Genomic DNA, 18,233 nt, shown 5'->3' with positions numbered 1-18,233 from the left:
AACCAAAGCCAATATCGTCCATAAACTTTAAAAGTTCGTCAATAATTAATTCGACAGTTTTACTTATTTTTCTTGACGCACTAGCTCTAATAGATTTATATTTACCTTTAGCAAGGTTGTGAATAGTTGATATCGGCACATTGAGACATTAAAAAGCTTCTACATATGACATTGTTTTGTTATTAATCGTTAAAAGAGCTAACTGTATTCGAACTCCTTTCTCTATTTTTTGTTTTGATTTAGATGCATTCATTTTTTATTTATTAATGTATACAATATTATGGGTGAAAAAATAATAATTACATGTATCTGGAATTAAATTAATTAACATATTTACATACAGTGCTTAATAAGCACTATGTTGTGATACAAAACGTTGTAATATTGTTTTTTGTTGGTAGTATTTTGTTTTGGTTTCAAGTTAAATGCTAACACAAGTGTAAATAGATTTTGGAATTATTTTTTTTTATCGTTCGATTTTTCTTGAGTTAAATTTTTTTATAAAAAAAGGTTTCCTTAAAAAATCATTCAAATCTTTAGGTTACAAAGTTTTGAAAAGTTGTTTGTTAAAATATTTTCTTATTATTTAATATTCAAAATTGAACTAACATCAGTATTATAAGCTACAAAATAATGACTGCATTGTTTTAGATTTAAGAAAAACTTTGAACATCTGATTTGCCAAACTATTAAAGACCTTAACATCCCACAAATTTTACATTCTTTGATAAATAAAAAAGATCTCATAACCAATCTTTGCCAAGAGGCAGCGAGTTAAAATTTCAACAGGGGTGGTTATAGAGAACTTATTCAAATAATATTGTGGTATCTAAGTAATGGGAAAAATGTGGTTTTCTCTGGATTTAGTAGACCAGGCGCCAAAGCTTTGGTGCCTGGTCAATTAAATCCAAAGAACCGTTAATTCCAAGAATTCGTTACTTTCCACCTCTACAGAGGTGGAAAGTAACGAATTACATTTACTCACATTACTGTAAATGAGTAGTTTTTTTGTAAATTTTGTACTTTTTAAGTATTTTATTAAATGTTTACTTTTACTTAAGTATATATTTTTTAAAGTATTTTGACTGCTATATTATCTTGACTGCTATATTATATTTGACTGCTATAATATATTTGAATATTTTTGGTTTTATTTTGTTTATCTACTTTATTGTAATTTGTGAAAAACCTTCCTAACTTTTATTTTATTTTATTAATTGTTAATTTTGTTTTAAACTTCAATAAATTTCTTAGTATATTTAAATTTTTCTAGCTTGCTAATTGACGTAATTCCTTTTGTATAATTTTGTATATGCCATTAAATTACATTATTTGCTAAACGACGTAATATATATTGATTGTGCTATAAACACTAAGTTCTGTTCTAATCAGCAATTAAGTTTGTTTAAAGTTTGTTAAAACTTGAAATATATTATTATTATTAATATTATTTTAATATCTTTATTATTATTATCATTATTATTAAAATTTTTATTATTATTATTTTAATAATTGTAATTTATTAAAATTGACAATTATCAAATGACATCAATAGTGGCTGCTGCGGCAGCTCTCGACACAACTTGCGTGTCAATAGTCGACGCAGCGATAAGAGATACCATGGCAACAACATTCACAAACAAAACATACAAAAACCGCGTTTTCAACGAAAACTACAAAAACCGCGTCGCCGAAATGCTCAAGGTGGCATTAATCTCTGCGCTCACACCGATAATTAAATTGAATAAAGAAACCGAGGCTAAACTAACTGCCCAAATTTACGATCTCAACAAGAAACTGGAAGACAAGATATCTATTACCTACGCCTCGAAACTCAAAGGAAACGCACCTGAAACAGTCAAACACAGAAACGAAATAATAAGAATTGTCGCTGCCGAAAACAAAGACAGGCAGGATCGTTCCATGAATGTCATTGTGGTTGGTCTACCCAAAACCGAGAACAAAGACGACAAGACAAGCGTCACGGAGTTCATCAAGGCTTGTGGTCTTGATGACTTTACAATCAAACAAGCACGACGCCTAAACTCAAGTAAAAAACAAACTGTTCATAACTCTAATATTATTCAAGTCTCTCTTGCAAACGAAATGGAACAAACCGCTGTTTTAAATCTCTGTAATCGCCATCAACTACAACAATTTAACGGAGTTTTCGCACGAGAATACAGAACTCCGGCTCAGCAAGAAGCGTTCAACGAAACTCAAGCTAGACTTAAAGAGAAAAACGAAGAGCTGAAAGATGCTGGGATTCTCGACCAACCGTTTCGGAATGTCATCCACAAAAGAACCGGTCAAATATGCTGTATTGATGTCACAATGTCAAACGAGCAAAAGAAATATGTGTTCGCCTCAGCAACTACAGCTCTCAACAAATATCGAAGAAGTAATACAGCAGCTACAACAAGCACCGCTCAAGAAAACTCGTCCACCTAAAAAAAAAAACACCAAAATAACGCCCAGCATTCCTGTAATAAATAAAAATAATCTATCTCCTGTAAATCTCCGCTTTTGGGCCAACATTCCATGCTCGCTAAATAAAAACAAACGCGATGAAGCCATAGCCCGTTTACATAACTTAGAAGTTAAAAATACTCCTCACATTTTATTCTTCACCGAAACTTGGTACAACGGAACAAGCGACACGGTTATACCAGGCTATAAAATTCATCGAAGAGATAGAGACGGAAGAGGAGGTGGCGTGGCCATTTATATACAAGAAGAGATAACTACATTAGAAACCAATTTTGCACAATTGAACTCATACTCCATTGAACAAATGTGGCGCGTTATTAAGCTTGGCAACAACTCAATTCTTCTCGGATGTATATATCGACCACACGACCTAAATGACGAAACTCTCAAAAACTGTATAGCATCTATCAAAGCTTCGAAAGCTGCCGCCCAAAGGTTAGAGTGTGATTTCATTATAATCTATGGGGACTTTAATTTTAGCAACACATTTTATGAGTATATTGAGATTGGCGGTGGCGTGGCGACAACAGCGCACGTGCTAAATGAACGACCAGGAGACATGAAATTTCAAGATTGCTTAAACGAATGCCTACTCACACAATTGATCACCTTCAAAACATATCGTAGTAACAGATTTTCAGAGCCGAACAGTACTCTAGACCTAGTAATAACAGACAAACCAGATCTCTTGATAGAAATAAAAGAAGAAGACTCGTTCGGGGACACTCCAATGGGACAATCGCATGCTCTAATCACGGGTCGATTTGTTCTGAACGACAAGATAAAAGTACCACCAATCGTGCAGCGAAAACGCTATATCTGGAGCAGAGCCGACTACGCTAATTTCTTGCTAAAATTAAGTTCAACCAATTGGAAAAGCTTATTCGAAAACTGCTCAGCTAACGAATGTTACAATCTATTCCTAGAAGTGTACGACGAACTAGCAACAGAACTCATTCCGTCGACTACCTTGCCCTTCAAGAAGAAACACGAACCATGGATAACAGACGAAGTTTTAGAAGCTATAAGTACAAAACAAGAACTTTGGAATAAATATATTGCCTCTGGTCGCCATACACATAGAGAGCTTAAAGACAAGCACAAAGAAGCATGCAGAAATGTAACCAAAACTTTGAGATTAGCAGTGTTAAAATATGAAGAGAACCTAGCTAATTTATATAAAAACGACCCTAAAAAGCTACACGCTCATATCAAAAACAAAACCAACTCAAAATATGTATTCAACTCCATAGAAACAATTGATGGAACAATTTCAACAGATCTTCAAATTATTTGCACAACCCTGAACAATTATTTCCAATCAGTATTTGTTAACGAGCCAGACGGACCTGTGCTGGAATTAGAACCCCGAACTGACAAAAAATGTATATTATACGAGAATATCTTTTCAATCAACAATATCCGTGCTCGACTCGCAAACCTAGACGAATCTAAATCTCTTGGTGATGATAACGTTCACCCTCGTGTACTCAAACACTGCGCAGAAGCTTTCGCATTGCCACTAACATTAGTTTTCAAGAAATCTTTCTCAACAAGCACTATACCAGACCTGTGGAAAAAATCTAACGTCACGCCCATTTTCAAAAAAGGAAGCAAACTAAGAGCATCAAATTATAGACCAGTTTCTCTCACATCCATACTATGCAAAATATTCGAGAGTATATTACATGAAAAAATAATGCTACACTGTAACTTAAACGGTTTAATAAGCATAGCACAACACGGATTTGTTCAAAGAAAAAGCTGTTTGACTAATCTCCTCGAAACTCGCGACTTCCTCACAGAAGCTGCACACAAGAAGTATCCAGTCGATATGATTTACACTGATTTTTCAAAAGCATTTGATAAAGTCCCACATAATCGTCTATTGAGAAAATTGAAAGCATATGGCATCAGCGGGAAAGCACTCATGTGGATAAATGCTTGGCTTAACAATAGACAACAGCGTGTTGTCATTGATACTCACTCAACTGCTAAAATATTCACATCAGATTGGAAAAAAGTTACAAGTGGCGTCCCTCAAGGAAGTGTCCTCGGCCCTCTCCTTTTCACACTATTTATAAATGATCTACCGGACAACATTACCAGCCAGTTCAAGCTCTACGCAGATGATAGTAAAATTGTGAACATGATAAAATCGAATGAAGATATGCTAGCTTTACAATCAGACATTGATCAAGCCATAAAATGGTCTCACAAATGGTTGATGTTCTTTAATGTGGAAAAATGCAAAACAATGCATGTCGGTCGAGGTAACAGAAAATCTAATCAAGTCTATTCAATGACGAACACAGAAGCCACTCGTCGAAACCTGGAGGAAACTGAAACTGAACGAGATCTAGGTATTCTGATATCAAATGACCTCAAAGTCCGTGCCCAGGTAGAGTCTGCAGTCTCAGTAGCCTATTACAAATTGGGCCTACTAAAAGAAGTATTCCGAAGCAGAAGCATTTATCTCTGGCGAACGCTTTACATCACATATGTGCGCCCACACCTGGAATTCGCTATTCAAGCATGGTCTCCTCACCTAAAAAAGGATATCAATATGCTTGAAAGAGTTCAGCGCAGAGCGACAAAAGTTTCCTCAATCAAACATCTCCCATATGAGCAACGCTTAAATATATTTAGAGTGACAACACTGGGAGAGAGAAGAGCTAGAGGAGATCTTATTGAACAGTTTAAAATTAAAAATAAAATTGATGATGTTAACTTTTTTGTTCCTCAAAGGATCTCTAACAACGTATATTGCAGGAGGAGTCACAATAAACAGCTACACAGACAAGTTGTTAGCGATTGCGAAGAGCGACATCACTTTTTTACTAATCGTGTCACACCATCCTGGAATATGCTACCACAGAAAGCAATTGACACTCACTCGGTCAACTTATTCAAAAGTTTCCTATCATGATGGGCATCTGGTCTCGTTGACAATTAGCCCTACACATTAGTTAGTATAGAGATGCCTGGTGTTGCATCTCTTTGTCAATATACTTTATAATTAATGATTGACTAATTTACAGTATTATTGAATTTGTAAAAACATTTAGAAAAAAAAATATTATTGATTGTAAATTTATTGATTCTAAATAAAATCAAATTCAAAATTCAAATTCATTGTTTTCTAATAACGGGTGATGCGGAAGTTATCGGACAAAATAAAAACGTCAATAACTTATTTATAAATAAAAAAACAAACTACTATTATATTTTTTTTAAATAAAGCATTTATCTTTTAATAAAAATATATTATTTTTTAAATTAAAAATAAAACAAGCTCTGTTGAAGCTTGCCAATCTCCCTCGTAAACCTTCTGTGCCAAATGTCCCCAAAAATTTTCAATTGGTTGTGCTTGAGGCACATTTGGGGGATTGGATTCTTTATCAACGTAATAGACATATTGGTCCATCCAATTTAGAGAATCTTTAGAATAATGAGAACTTGCTAAATCTGGCCAAAATAAATAGTTAAAGTCTCCATGATACTTGTGAATAAATGGAAGAAGTCGTTTTTCTAAACATTCATTAATATAGATTGATGAATTGATCGCTACAGCCTTGGAAGTGCGAAACAATGGCTCGGACATACCACGGTCAGATATGGCTATCCACATTAATAACTTTTTTGGAAATTTCTCTTTTCCTATAAAAAGAACACTTTCTGGGCATGTCTTTTTGTTGTTTGTGTAGTATCCAGAATTTCCAGGCATGTTGTCCCCTGCAAAACAAAAGTATTTTTCGTCATCGATGACTAGAAGCGGTTTTGTGTTATAGAGTTGGTTAACTAGTTTCCTGCTTCTTTTCTTTGCCTTTATTTATTGTTCTATAGTGTATTTTGGTGTCTTTTCACGTTTTCTATATTTAATATTCATTTTTTTTAACTGACGACTAATTGTCGATTGATTTACACCGAATTTAATACCTATTTTTCTCTGATTGACCCCTTTTTGATTGTTGACAAGTCTCGTTAATTCGGCTTTCTTTTCTCTAGTCCAGGATGTCGGACGACCAGGGTGCTTTCTATCAGAAAACGACCTCATTTTAAATAGTTGTGTTTCAAATAATAAAGTTTATATTTAATAGAACATTTATGCCTACGCATAAAACCATAAAAACTAATTATTATGCTCAAATAATGAAATTAGGATTTGTCCGATAACTTCCGCATCACCCGTTAGTTTTCACTATTGCTTTATATGAAGTTAGGGGTGTTCAGAAATTACGTCACTTGATAGTAAGGGAGAGGGAAGGAGTTAGCAATTTTGTGACGAATGGTACCAAGAGGCAGTGGTATTAGATTCTGTGACGCAGTTTCAAATCCTTTTTTTTGATTAATAGAGCGCCTAGCAAAACATAAACCCTCAGTTGATGTATGTACTCTCGACCACGGCTATTTCAATTTACATTAAATCGGAAATGGCTTTTTAAATTGTCTTTAGTAGATTAATGTATGACTCAGCTGCATTGACGGCTCTATAAAGTTGCGATAGAATAAATAGTGACGTCCGCGACTCTACGTTAACTTATTACTAATGAAGTTATTTAAGTTATGTTTTTATCAAAAATTTAATATTTTCGGAGTTTATTTGCTTGTTAAGTCACTGCTTATTTGTATACTCTGAAGCACTTATTCTGTAACACTTTGAAAATATAAAAAATAAACAAATATAAATGTTAATAAACAACAATAATAATTGAAAAACACATAAAGCTACTTTGAAAAAAAATATCAAAATCAAAAAAAAAAGAGGAAAATTAAACCCGCTAGTCATCCACTCCTCTTAACTAGAACTTTTATTCATCCACGGCTCCACTTCCATACTTAAACATTAAAAATTTACAATTTCTTTTACGTACAAATTATATTTTATACTGAAGGCTAATTATTTGTACAAAAAATGACTTTTAAAGTAATATTAATTAATAACAATTAAAATTTACACGTATTGAAATGTATTAATTAGTTAACTATAAACAAATAAGAAAATTTAAAGTAATATTTTTAGGATATTAAAAGTCAAAAATTGCGTAACATAAATTATGGACGACGCCTTATGAAGTCATCAACACGTGCACTGCTGACGTTAGGAACTTTAATCTTTCTTATTAGAGTTTTAATGAAAAATTTTAAAAATAATTTCAAAAGAAAGTTTAAAAAGCTGTTAAAAAAGTAACGCGGTAACTTTTACTCAGAGTACATTTTTAAAGAGTTACTTTTACTTGAGTAAGTTTTTTGACCGGTAACGTTTACTTGTACTTGAGTAGTTACTTTTTCCACCTCTGCCAGGCGCTTTGTACAATGCAAGGCGAATGTCGAAATAGTCATACTCAATAAAAATTGTACTATTAAATAAGAAAATCAGTCAGCTACCTAAATGAACAGTTTTTTCCAGACAACAACTTACTAAGCGACTAAGGGTTGTTCAGTTTGTTGTATCTTCCTATATTCCAAGGTGGCTAAGTGCATCTATATATTTAGTAGCTCCTACTAACAATTTAAATCTTATAAATCATTATTAAAGTGTATGGCGATTGATATAACAATCAACTGGATTGTTTGAATAATTTTAAATGGTACCCCTGTTAAAAACTAAAAACTGTTCAAAATAGATCATAACAGGAACACCATTTCACCGAAAAGGAAAGATGTAACTGAAAAAAAAAAAGTTTTGTAGAGTAGGTGACCGCACTTCTTTTTCGATCGCCTGTCCCCAAATAGTTCGGTTCTTAAACTTTTCCTGCCCTCTTTAGACCAAAAGTTTTTTTCAGCATTATGTAAAAAAGTATGAATTTTCGTTGTTCCAGAGATTTGTATACTAAAAATTAGAAAACATTAATTTTGTCAATTATTGTTTTCCAATTTTAATCAGTTTAAAATTATAATTTAGTTTGTAATTTATTTTTGCATTAATCAAACATTAATGTCAATATAAATTACAAACTAAATTGTGATTTGTCTGCAGACTACTTTTAAAGTATTGTGTCAGCTTACCCAGGAACAAGAAATAAATATAGCTTTTGAAAATGTTTAGCAAGTTGCCCCGGTCTTCCCTATCATGTCTCTCGCATTCGTCTATAACTAAAATATACCTATACTTGGAAATACCTTGGCCATTTTTATAAACCTTATAAAAGCCGCATCTTTTTTTTTTTTTTGTAGTTTTTTTAGGTGCTCCCAGAAGTCCTTACGGTCTTATTACAGAGCAACGCGGGAGATCATTTAACAGGAAGTTCACACTCCTTTCGTACCAATGTCGCTTGTTGGGCTAGAGCTGGCGTCGAACCTAGGACCACTGGATTCTGAGCCAGAACTCTAACCACTGCGCCACGGCTGCTCAACCACTGCGCCACGGCTGCTCAAATCGCATCTAACAAGTAAGCATTTAACATACTTAACTTGACTCTTTAATTTGTCGTTTTCGTTTTTAGGGGAGAAGTGGGACATTAAACAAATACTTCTAGAACAATTTTAATATCTTTTTATATAAGGTTCATACGTTAAATGCCAATTAAGACTTACATCCTAAACCACTAAAGACTTAACAAATAAAGCATAATTTCAAACACTGATTCCATTCCCTAAGATTGATAGAAGGTTATAATAAAGCCCATATTTTATTGAATTTTGATGAACCGTGACATTAGGGTAAAGTGGGACATGCGGGCAATTAACAGAATGTTAACAGAAGTTATTATCTAAACACTATTAAAATTGTAAACCACGTAATCTTCATCAAATTATTCAAGAGGCTTCGTCAATATAATTGCGCAAAAGTGATAGGAAAAAGTACGAAATAATTATTTTTTGTCCCACTTCACCCCTCTGTAAGAAAAGTTAAAAAAAAAAAATTTATAGCCAAACTAATAAAACTAAATTATTTATGAATGTACCATAATATTACATGATAGTTTCTTTATAATATTACATGATAGTTTCTTTATAAAATAAATAAAATGTCAAAAATATATATTACTCGAAGTATTTGAGGGCAATTCCACGCCAAATGAGTTATTTCGATTTTAAAAAAGAAAAATTCAAACAAAAGTTATCATTGGGTTGCCATATGTTTAAAATTTTTAAATTTTGAATAATAATGTTATTTGTGTTATTTTTTTGTTTTTAATTTCAAAATAAAGTTTTTAATTTCAAAATAAAGTTTGAAAAACAAAAAAACTCAAATTTACAATTTACAATATTTTTGTTAACTATATCTTATTACCAGTCATTGTTTTTCAATAATTATTGCTTATTACCAGTCAATATTTTTTATTTCAGATCGTTATATAAACTAATGGCTCAAACTAATGCTGGAAGACAAAGTAAATGGAGAAGGCTTAATCCTGTTTTAGCAAAGGAAAGAAATAAAGAGTATGTTAAAAACACCGTATGAAAAAAAGAGACGAATACTTTAAGTTACTTTTTTTTTTTCTTTTTTTCTTTTTTTTTTTTTTTTTGGTGCTCCAAGAAGTCCCAACGGTCTTGTCACAGAGCACCGCGGAAGTGCATTTAACCAGGAAGTTCACGCCTCCTTCCTTACTGTGATGCGAAAATGTGTCCAGAGCTCGTTTCGAACCTGGATCTCTTGCTTAAAAAGCAAGCGTTCTAACCACTGCGCTACGGCCGCACAGTTCCCAAAACATAAAAAGCAAAAAGCTGATACAGAAAGGAAGATTAAAGAAAAGAAAAAAAAAGACATAGTAAATGGAGAAAAGCAACTAAAAAAAAAAATTAAATTATTTGCAACAAGAAGCCATACAGTACACCTTCTTCCCTTTCAAGGGCTGTAAATAAAGTAAAACTAATGTTACCCAATAGCCCATCCCCAATACCCAATAGCAAAAAGTTGTTTTAAAATTGGCCTCTAAACTACATTGCAACATTGTAGATTGTTCGAATGGTTTTAGAGGAGTTACTTCCTTAAATGAAGAAATCAAGAATAAAGTTGTTAATTTTTATGAAAATGATGATAACAGTCGCATGTCTCCTGGACAAAAAGACGAATTTGCAAAAAAAAAATAATAATAATGAGAAAAAAGATTATATTCAAAAACGGCACATCTACATGAGCATAAAAGAGACGCATGCTTTGTTTATGACAGAAAATGAAAATGAAAAGATTGGCGTAGGTAAATTTGCAAGTTTAAAACCTTTGCATATCCTCCTTAGTTGTATGCACTTACATATATCATCAAATTATAATTCTTGCACTAAAAAAACTTTCCAGCTGCGGTGCAAATATACCTATATTCAAGCAAATTTCCAGAGTCGTTTCTTCAATATCCAGACAAACCAACATGTTGGTTTAGAGAGTGTCAGCACGAAAAATATGGCATCAAAAAAAAGTATTCAATGCCGTGTGATAAAGAAACTTTAGAGGCTTTTGTTGAGTGAAAACAATAGAAAGATGATAATGGAAGGATGAAGCAAATGGTTCAAAGTTCTTGAGTGGCACACTTCTACGATCACCTGTGCTTACTGATGCCATCCTTTTTAACTCATAGCTTTATCAAAAGACAGCAGCATAAGAGTTTAGAATATGAAAGAAATAGCACAAAAGACGTGGATAGTATAGCAGTGTTAGAAATGGATTACGCTAAAAATTATAAATGTTTTTCACAAGATAAAGTTTAAAATACATACTGAAATCAACAGTATGTATTTTAAACTTTATGAGCAACCGTGGCGCAGATGTTAGAGTTCTGGCTCAGAACCCAGAGGTCCGAGGTTCGACGCCGACTCTAGCCCAAAAGCGACATTGGTAAGGAAGGAGACGTGAACTTCTAGTCAAATGCTCTACCGGGGTGCTCCGTGATAAGACCGTAAGGACTTCTGGGAGCACCTAAATAACCTAATAAAAAAAAAAAAAAAAAACAGCAGATAACTATTTTTGGTTCTGTAACGTGGTTCCAGAACATGAAATATTGTCATGCAGTTGTTAGTGATTGTACAACTCATCATAAAGAAACATCATTAGTAATTCTTGATAAATTGATTCAAAGCCTACCAATAGAAGTTGTTGAGTTTGGACAGATGGCTCTTCAAGTCAGTTTAAAAATAGATTTATTATGGCGGGTGCTCAAGATCTCCAAAAAAAAATGGAATTGTTATAAAATGAAACAACAGTGCAACTAGTCATGGTAAGGGACCTGTAGATGGCTTAAACTGTTAAAAGAATTGCTTCTAATCAGGTTCTGACCAGAAAAGTTGTTATTAACAAGGCTGAAGATTTTTATTATGTTGTTTCTAAGATTAGCCCGAAATTTTAAATTTCTTAAATTTTATCTGAACATATTCTTCAAAAAAGTATTGAATTAAATCTGCAGGATATATTTCAAAAATCAAATAAGTAAAAGTAAAAGGGATTTCCGCTTTTCATTATTTTCCTTTTTTTGATGATTGCATCCAATTAAAACGATATTTTTCTGAGTCTGAAACAGCAACTCCAAAAGTAAATATAAATGTAAAAGCCAAAGAAAGGTAAAGAAACAAAATTGAGGTTATTATGCATTTAAAACTTAATGTTATAAAGGAATATTTATGTTTTTCTGAAGTGCTAAATTAAATCATTTCAAAAAATAACAAAATTAATTTATTTTACCTCCTGCTCGGTAATTATGCGCATAAATTAGCAAAATTAGGGCAAAAAATGAACCTTTTTTTAACCAGAATATCTTGAGAACCGTTCATGTTCTACAAACCAAACTTTATAAGTAGTTTTATATATGTTCATAAAATGTGCTAAATTAAAAATTATACAGTAAACAACATTTAATAACTTTAGAATCATTAAATTCAATCAATAAAAAGAAAAATATAATATATATAATAGTATAAGTACAGCTTGCTAGAATTCAAATTTTAATACTTTAATATGAAAAAAAGTTAATTTTCTTTGGTTCAGCACATCACAAATACACTCAAGAATAATTGCTGATAATTTGAAAAAATTCCAATAAGCGGTTAAAAAGTTATCTTTGTTAAAAAATTAAAAAATGCACAAAAAAATAATCGCTCGAAAAGCGCGACTTAAAAAAATACTAAATGTACATGAGGTTTTTTGCACAATAAAAAACCACCCCTGTTGTATGCAATACCCTCTGCTTCATTATGTTGGTCAATAAAACCTTTTTAAGGAACAATTTAGTCATAAGCACACAAAAAAACTATACAAATTTGACTTGTATTTTTCAAGATATTGCCTATATTATCCTTTATAGAAAATCTATTAAGGATAATATAGGCCTTTCAATTTTATTTTTTGAACATTTTTTAATTACAAGAGTAGACATAATAAATAAATGAAAATCGTAAAAAATTGAAATTTTGAAAAAAAAAAAGTTCAGCCTGTTTTTTGGGGTACTACCACCTTAAAATATATAAATAAATAACTAAAACAATCTTTTGAATAATTTTACGCAGAGTAATAACTACTTAACTTAATTTTAGAAGCCTGCATACGTAGGTTAAGTATTTGGCTTGAAATATTCAACTGAAAACAACAGGTTTAATGCAATGTTTTTTTGCGTACTGTGAGTAACACAGTATATAATCAACGATTACTTCTAAACTTATAACAATTGAACGACTTAGCAATATACAGGAAAACAAATGATTTAGGGATGATTCATATATATATATCTATCCAGTCTGTTAAAATAAAAAAAGTTTATCTAAAATGTGACATGTCCCGTAAGTAATGGTGGAATTGCCCTTGAATGGTAGCAAAAATTATGTTTTAGGGATACTTTTCAAAAACGCGGTTTTACCACACGCGAAAGGACAAAGCGACGTCTGCTAAATAAACTCGTTGTTTACATTAGATAACAGTGATGAGGAGCTTCTCTTAATTCTAATTTTTTTGGGCGTCCCACTCTTCCTTACCTTCTGCAGGAAATAGCAAATTTAATGTAGAAAAAAAATTCTTGACCGGCATAAGTCGTATAAGGTTACGATTTATATTTAATGATAGCAAATTTCACTTCCATGTGTATTAACGCTGTTGAAAATATAAGTTTAATTTCAAAAAATCTGTAAATACTTTTCATAAAAGTATTTTCAAACACAAGAATATTTGCAAAATGATTCCTCAAAATTTTTGTAAAAAGACTAGCAAAGTAACTAGCTGAAAAAACAAAATGAAAAGTGTTTGATCGTAATGACGAGGATAAGAACAAAGTTATCTTTCGACGTACGTCGCTGTTCTTTATCAAAGGGGTCCAGAACAAATGACGTTAGAATTGGAGTTGATTTTAAGCTGAATGCTATAGAAGCGAGAATTTAAAAATGTCTTTGATTTTTTATGTTTTAATTTTTTTTTACAAAATAATTTAGAAAAATAATAAGAGCAAATTGTTTAGAAAAATTAAGAGCAAAAAAATAAACATTACCATAAATGTTTTCTAACTATAAATAAATGCAATTCATAAATGCTCCTCAATATATTTTAATTGATTTTATTTTACTCTATTCCTGCGCGTCGCTAAATGTTTTTTTTTTAATTTTTGAGTAAAATGCTTTAAAAATAACATCACACAAAAAAAAGTCAACGAATTAAATCAAAAGGGTAATAAACAACGAAATAAACAGAACTGAATATTATTTTCAAAACGATATTTAATTTTAAATGACCTCATCATTAGGAGAGAAAATAAAAATCAAAAGCAAAATAACAATTAAAAAAATAATTACATGTTTCCATAAAATAAATACTTTTCCTTGTTAAATATATCATTATAATAAAACTTCAGTCAATCAAATAATTTACATATACTGAATGTAAATGAACAATATCTGTTTCATTAAAAAAAAAGACAATAAAGGAGCAAAATGTATTAAAAATGTTTTCATTAAAATTTAAAGAAAACAAAATCTCATTAAAAAACTATTTTGAATTAATTAGGAAGAATCGTAACTCTTAAATCAAGAAAAATATATTAGTTAATAAAAATGTCAAAAAAAAAAAAAAAATTAATTTTATTTTTTGTCAATCAGATAAAATACATGTTTGTCGAAATATATACATACAAAAATTTCTAATGCTTTTTATAATAAATATATCCTGTCATAAAGAACAACTTTTAAAATAGAGCGGAAAAATTTTCAATACTAACATATTAAATTGTTTTAAAAAATATAAAATGATCCTTAACAAAATCAAGATGGTTGAAATAAAATATTGCTTCATTTCATTACCAAGCAAAAAAATTAAAAAATAAAAAATGATCAAAATACTGCAAAGTAAAATTTACAGTAAAACAATTTTTGAAAATTAAAAATAAAAATCGGCAGAAAACTAATATTGATTTTTATTTTAAAAGGTTATTTATTGGATCAAACACAGGTTTAGCACCTGACTCAATGAAATCTGAATAAATTTTTTTTTTCAAAAATAAGTAAATATTGAATAAGCTGAATCAAATACTGTACTAAATAGTATTTGAACTTGCAGTAAAATGTATAAATCAATAAAAACAATCAGAAGAATATAATAGCAAAGTTGAAACGAAATTGAAAAGTGCATTGGTTTAAAACCTTATAAATATAATTTAAAATAAAATATTTTATACTTAACATTTATAACTGTAAATGTGTTTCAAAACACAAGATGTACAATTAATATAAAAGATTATGTATGCATTTGAATATTAACCTAAAATTCCCAGAATGAGTACTGAACTCAAACCAGTTTTTTCAAAACACAAAATAATTAATAGTTGGGTTGCAACAGTTATTTTGAAACAAGAAAAATAGAAAAAATTTATGTTTAAACTAAAAATTGCACACAAAAATTCCTGTTAAAAAAACAAAAACTTTAATGTACAAAACTCAAAGCACAAACAAAAAGAAAAAACTAGGAAACAAAACTATGCTGTAACTTGAAGTCGGTTTGTATTGACTGATGGACTGACATTTTGTTGACGATTATTTAAATGGTTATGCTTTTTTGAGAATTGCATTGATTGCAACTTCAAATAATGGGATTGCAGAGCTAGTCTTCTGGTTTCAAACTTCTGCAATTCTTGCATAATTAAATAATTCTGAACTAACTGAGCAGCTAATGGGTCATAGCCGCTTGCTAGCAATAATGGCCATTGCAACTTTTGCAAATACTCTAAATTCAGTATAGGATTCACACCAGCTGGGTTAAACGTACGATTTGCTGAAAAAAGATTTTTCTGTGTAGAATTCCGAGAAACAAATGTCTTAGCTGTAGGTGATAAACTTTTTTCAAACTGTCGATTTCCATTTGCAATATATGAATTTACCAATGGTTGTGTATTTATTAAAGGGCTATTTCTTATAGGATAAACTTTATTTATGCCATTATGTTGGTTACCCACAATTGGCTGCTTTTGAATGACTGTTGGGAGTTTGTCAAGAACTTTTGCAAGATATTCTGATGTTGAATTGACACAATCATCACCTTCTTTATAAATAACTATGACAGCACCATGTTCTCCTGGAAAAATAAATTTAAAATGATAAAAAAAGTTAAAAAAAAGAAGAAGAAAAAAAAAGATCTTACTTTCTTATAAAGAGTTAACTGTTTATTTTCTTTATAGATGATGTTTACTATTTGTATTGCAGTTGTAATATTGAAGAAAAAAAATGTTATTTTTATGAATCAACATAAACACTAATTATTATTTGACATTACAAAAACAAACAGAATTAAGGTTGTAAAAATAAAAGTGATATAGGTATATGTTAATAAAAATGATTGAATAAAACGTTCTTTTATACTAAATTTAATTGAATAATTTTAATATCTTATCAGGATTTAACAACAACCTATTTTTTTAAATCATGTTTAACAAAATATTTAAAAAAAAAAACAGAACAAGTTAAAGCTCAAATTACCTATTCGGTAGGAGACTTCGCTTGGATCTATCCACAAGTCTAGCTTTTTTGGAAAACTGTCTGTCAATACTGATGAATCAAAATTGGCTTCCATCGCTGCGTTTAAAAGAACAGCATCTATTTGATTTTCGATAGATACACAGCGATAAGCGCTTCCTTTTGAAGGTTTTTCTGGATACCAATGACCCTCAAATTTCGCTGATAAACCTTTAGTTAAATATTTAACAAATTGCTCAAGTTCGGTTTTCGTACATTTATCATTAATAAAAGAAGCAACAAACTGTACTGCGACTTGCACTTCAATTTCCATATTTAAAGTTTGCTTAAAACCCATGTGGTCAGCGCTAGAAAATCTTCTGTAATAAATCACTAGAACACGTTTTTTAAGAGCTTAAGTTTGTTGATGTGTTAAAACAAATATATTTTCGAAACTAAATAATAGAAGTCAGTGCGCTTGTTTTAAACACCAATCAAATTACGCAATATCAAGAGTAAAACAAGACAGATCTATTTTGATTGGTTAACGCTTCGTTTTAATTGTTTTATTTTAAAATTCTTTGTTCGAAAAACATTCCGTCAGCAATAACCAAGTGTTTTTGTGTTCCGTTTCGATGAGCATCTAATTAGTTAGCTTATTAAACTGTTGATTAAAGAGTATTGAAAATTATTGAAAAGAGCAAACTTAATGTTCGGGGCCAGCGAACAGGGTTGTTTTCAGCGGGTCGTTGATAATATAGGGCAGAAACTTCATTTCATAGACAGTGATATCACATTCTTGCTTAAAAACGAACATTTACGTTCATTTATGATGTTAGATCTATGAATAAAGCTGCTGTTGCAAATAATATTTCAACAAAAATTAAGTGAAAAGATGTTAATTAACAATTGGTCCGGGTTAATAAACAAATTGTAAACAAAGGGCAAAAATGCGCGTCGTTAGTTTCCCTTGTGTTGTTTCAAAGCTTAATTTACCCAAAGTGTAATTTCATAATATTTAATGCAGCATCAATCTTATTTCACCAAAGATATCGTTATATTGTTAGTAGTAGTAGATAATAAAAATAATTTCTGCTTTCAGTGTTATCATATATTCTTTTTTAATCTAAATAATTAATTTTTTGTTTTTGTAATAAATAATGACTGCCCTTCAAAATTTTTCTAGTTAATTGCCAAGCTAATTGAAAAAAAAAAAAAAAACTAATAAAAAAAGTGCCAATTTTTTCGATTCAAAGCTATTTAAAATAACATTTAAATCTTTTTACAGAAATAAAAATAAAGGAGAATAAGTTGAAAATCTAAAAAGTTATATCCAAAAGAAAAAAAAAGTATATGTTTTAAAAAAGCATCTGTTTACTAAAAGTATGTTTAAATTTGGTTGGGCTAATGCCTAATAGTCTATAAGGCCATGTACAATTCTACAATTTATATATTAAAAATATATTTAATTTAACTAATAAAATAAATAGCTAAGAATATGTGCCCTCAATACCTCCCCCGTCAATAATTGACACATTTATATATTTATATGTGCATACAAATGTGCATAAGTCATGGACTCATAATATGTATAGCCTTTTTACAACTTTACCTATAAAATCGATTTAATTAGCATGTGCACGCCCGATCAATCAAGCGTAACTTGTTAGCCGCATTGAGTGAAAGATAGCACTTAGCGAAGCAGCTCTCATTAACCCAAAATGTTTTAATTGTGTCAAACCTTAATTTTGCTAGGCACTTTTATTTTATCTAATTTTATTTAAATCTTTCAGCAACATCGTTAAACTTCTTACATTTGAAAAAAAAAAAAAAAAAAACTGTTATACGCGTTATGATATATATAACATTATATTTTTAAAGTTATTCTT

General features: G+C 30.6%; 2 protein-coding genes across 2 annotated transcripts; both read right to left on the bottom strand.

The window, feature by feature from the left end:
- Positions 1 to 5,764: 5,764 nt before the first annotated feature.
- LOC136083145 (uncharacterized) lies at positions 5,765 to 6,217 on the bottom strand. Its single transcript, XM_065802551.1, has one exon. The coding sequence runs from the start codon at positions 6,215 to 6,217 to the stop codon at positions 5,765 to 5,767; it is 453 nt and encodes a 150-aa protein (XP_065658623.1).
- Positions 6,218 to 14,106: 7,889 nt separating this feature from the next.
- On the bottom strand, positions 14,107 to 17,462 carry LOC101235534 (BTG family protein). Its single transcript, XM_065803270.1, has 2 exons — positions 16,369 to 17,462; positions 14,107 to 15,967 (listed from the first exon to the last, which is right to left on the bottom strand). Exons 1-2 carry the CDS (start codon positions 16,700 to 16,702, stop codon positions 15,372 to 15,374), a joined length of 930 nt encoding a protein of 309 aa, XP_065659342.1. The 5' UTR covers positions 16,703 to 17,462; the 3' UTR covers positions 14,107 to 15,371.
- Between the last annotated feature and the right edge of the window lie 771 nt (positions 17,463 to 18,233).

Source organism: Hydra vulgaris, chromosome 08 (genome assembly GCF_038396675.1).
Source record: "Hydra vulgaris chromosome 08, alternate assembly HydraT2T_AEP".
In the NCBI taxonomy this organism is placed as follows: Eukaryota; Metazoa; Cnidaria; class Hydrozoa; order Anthoathecata; family Hydridae; genus Hydra; species Hydra vulgaris.
This window is presented reverse-complemented; position numbering and strand designations above follow the sequence as displayed.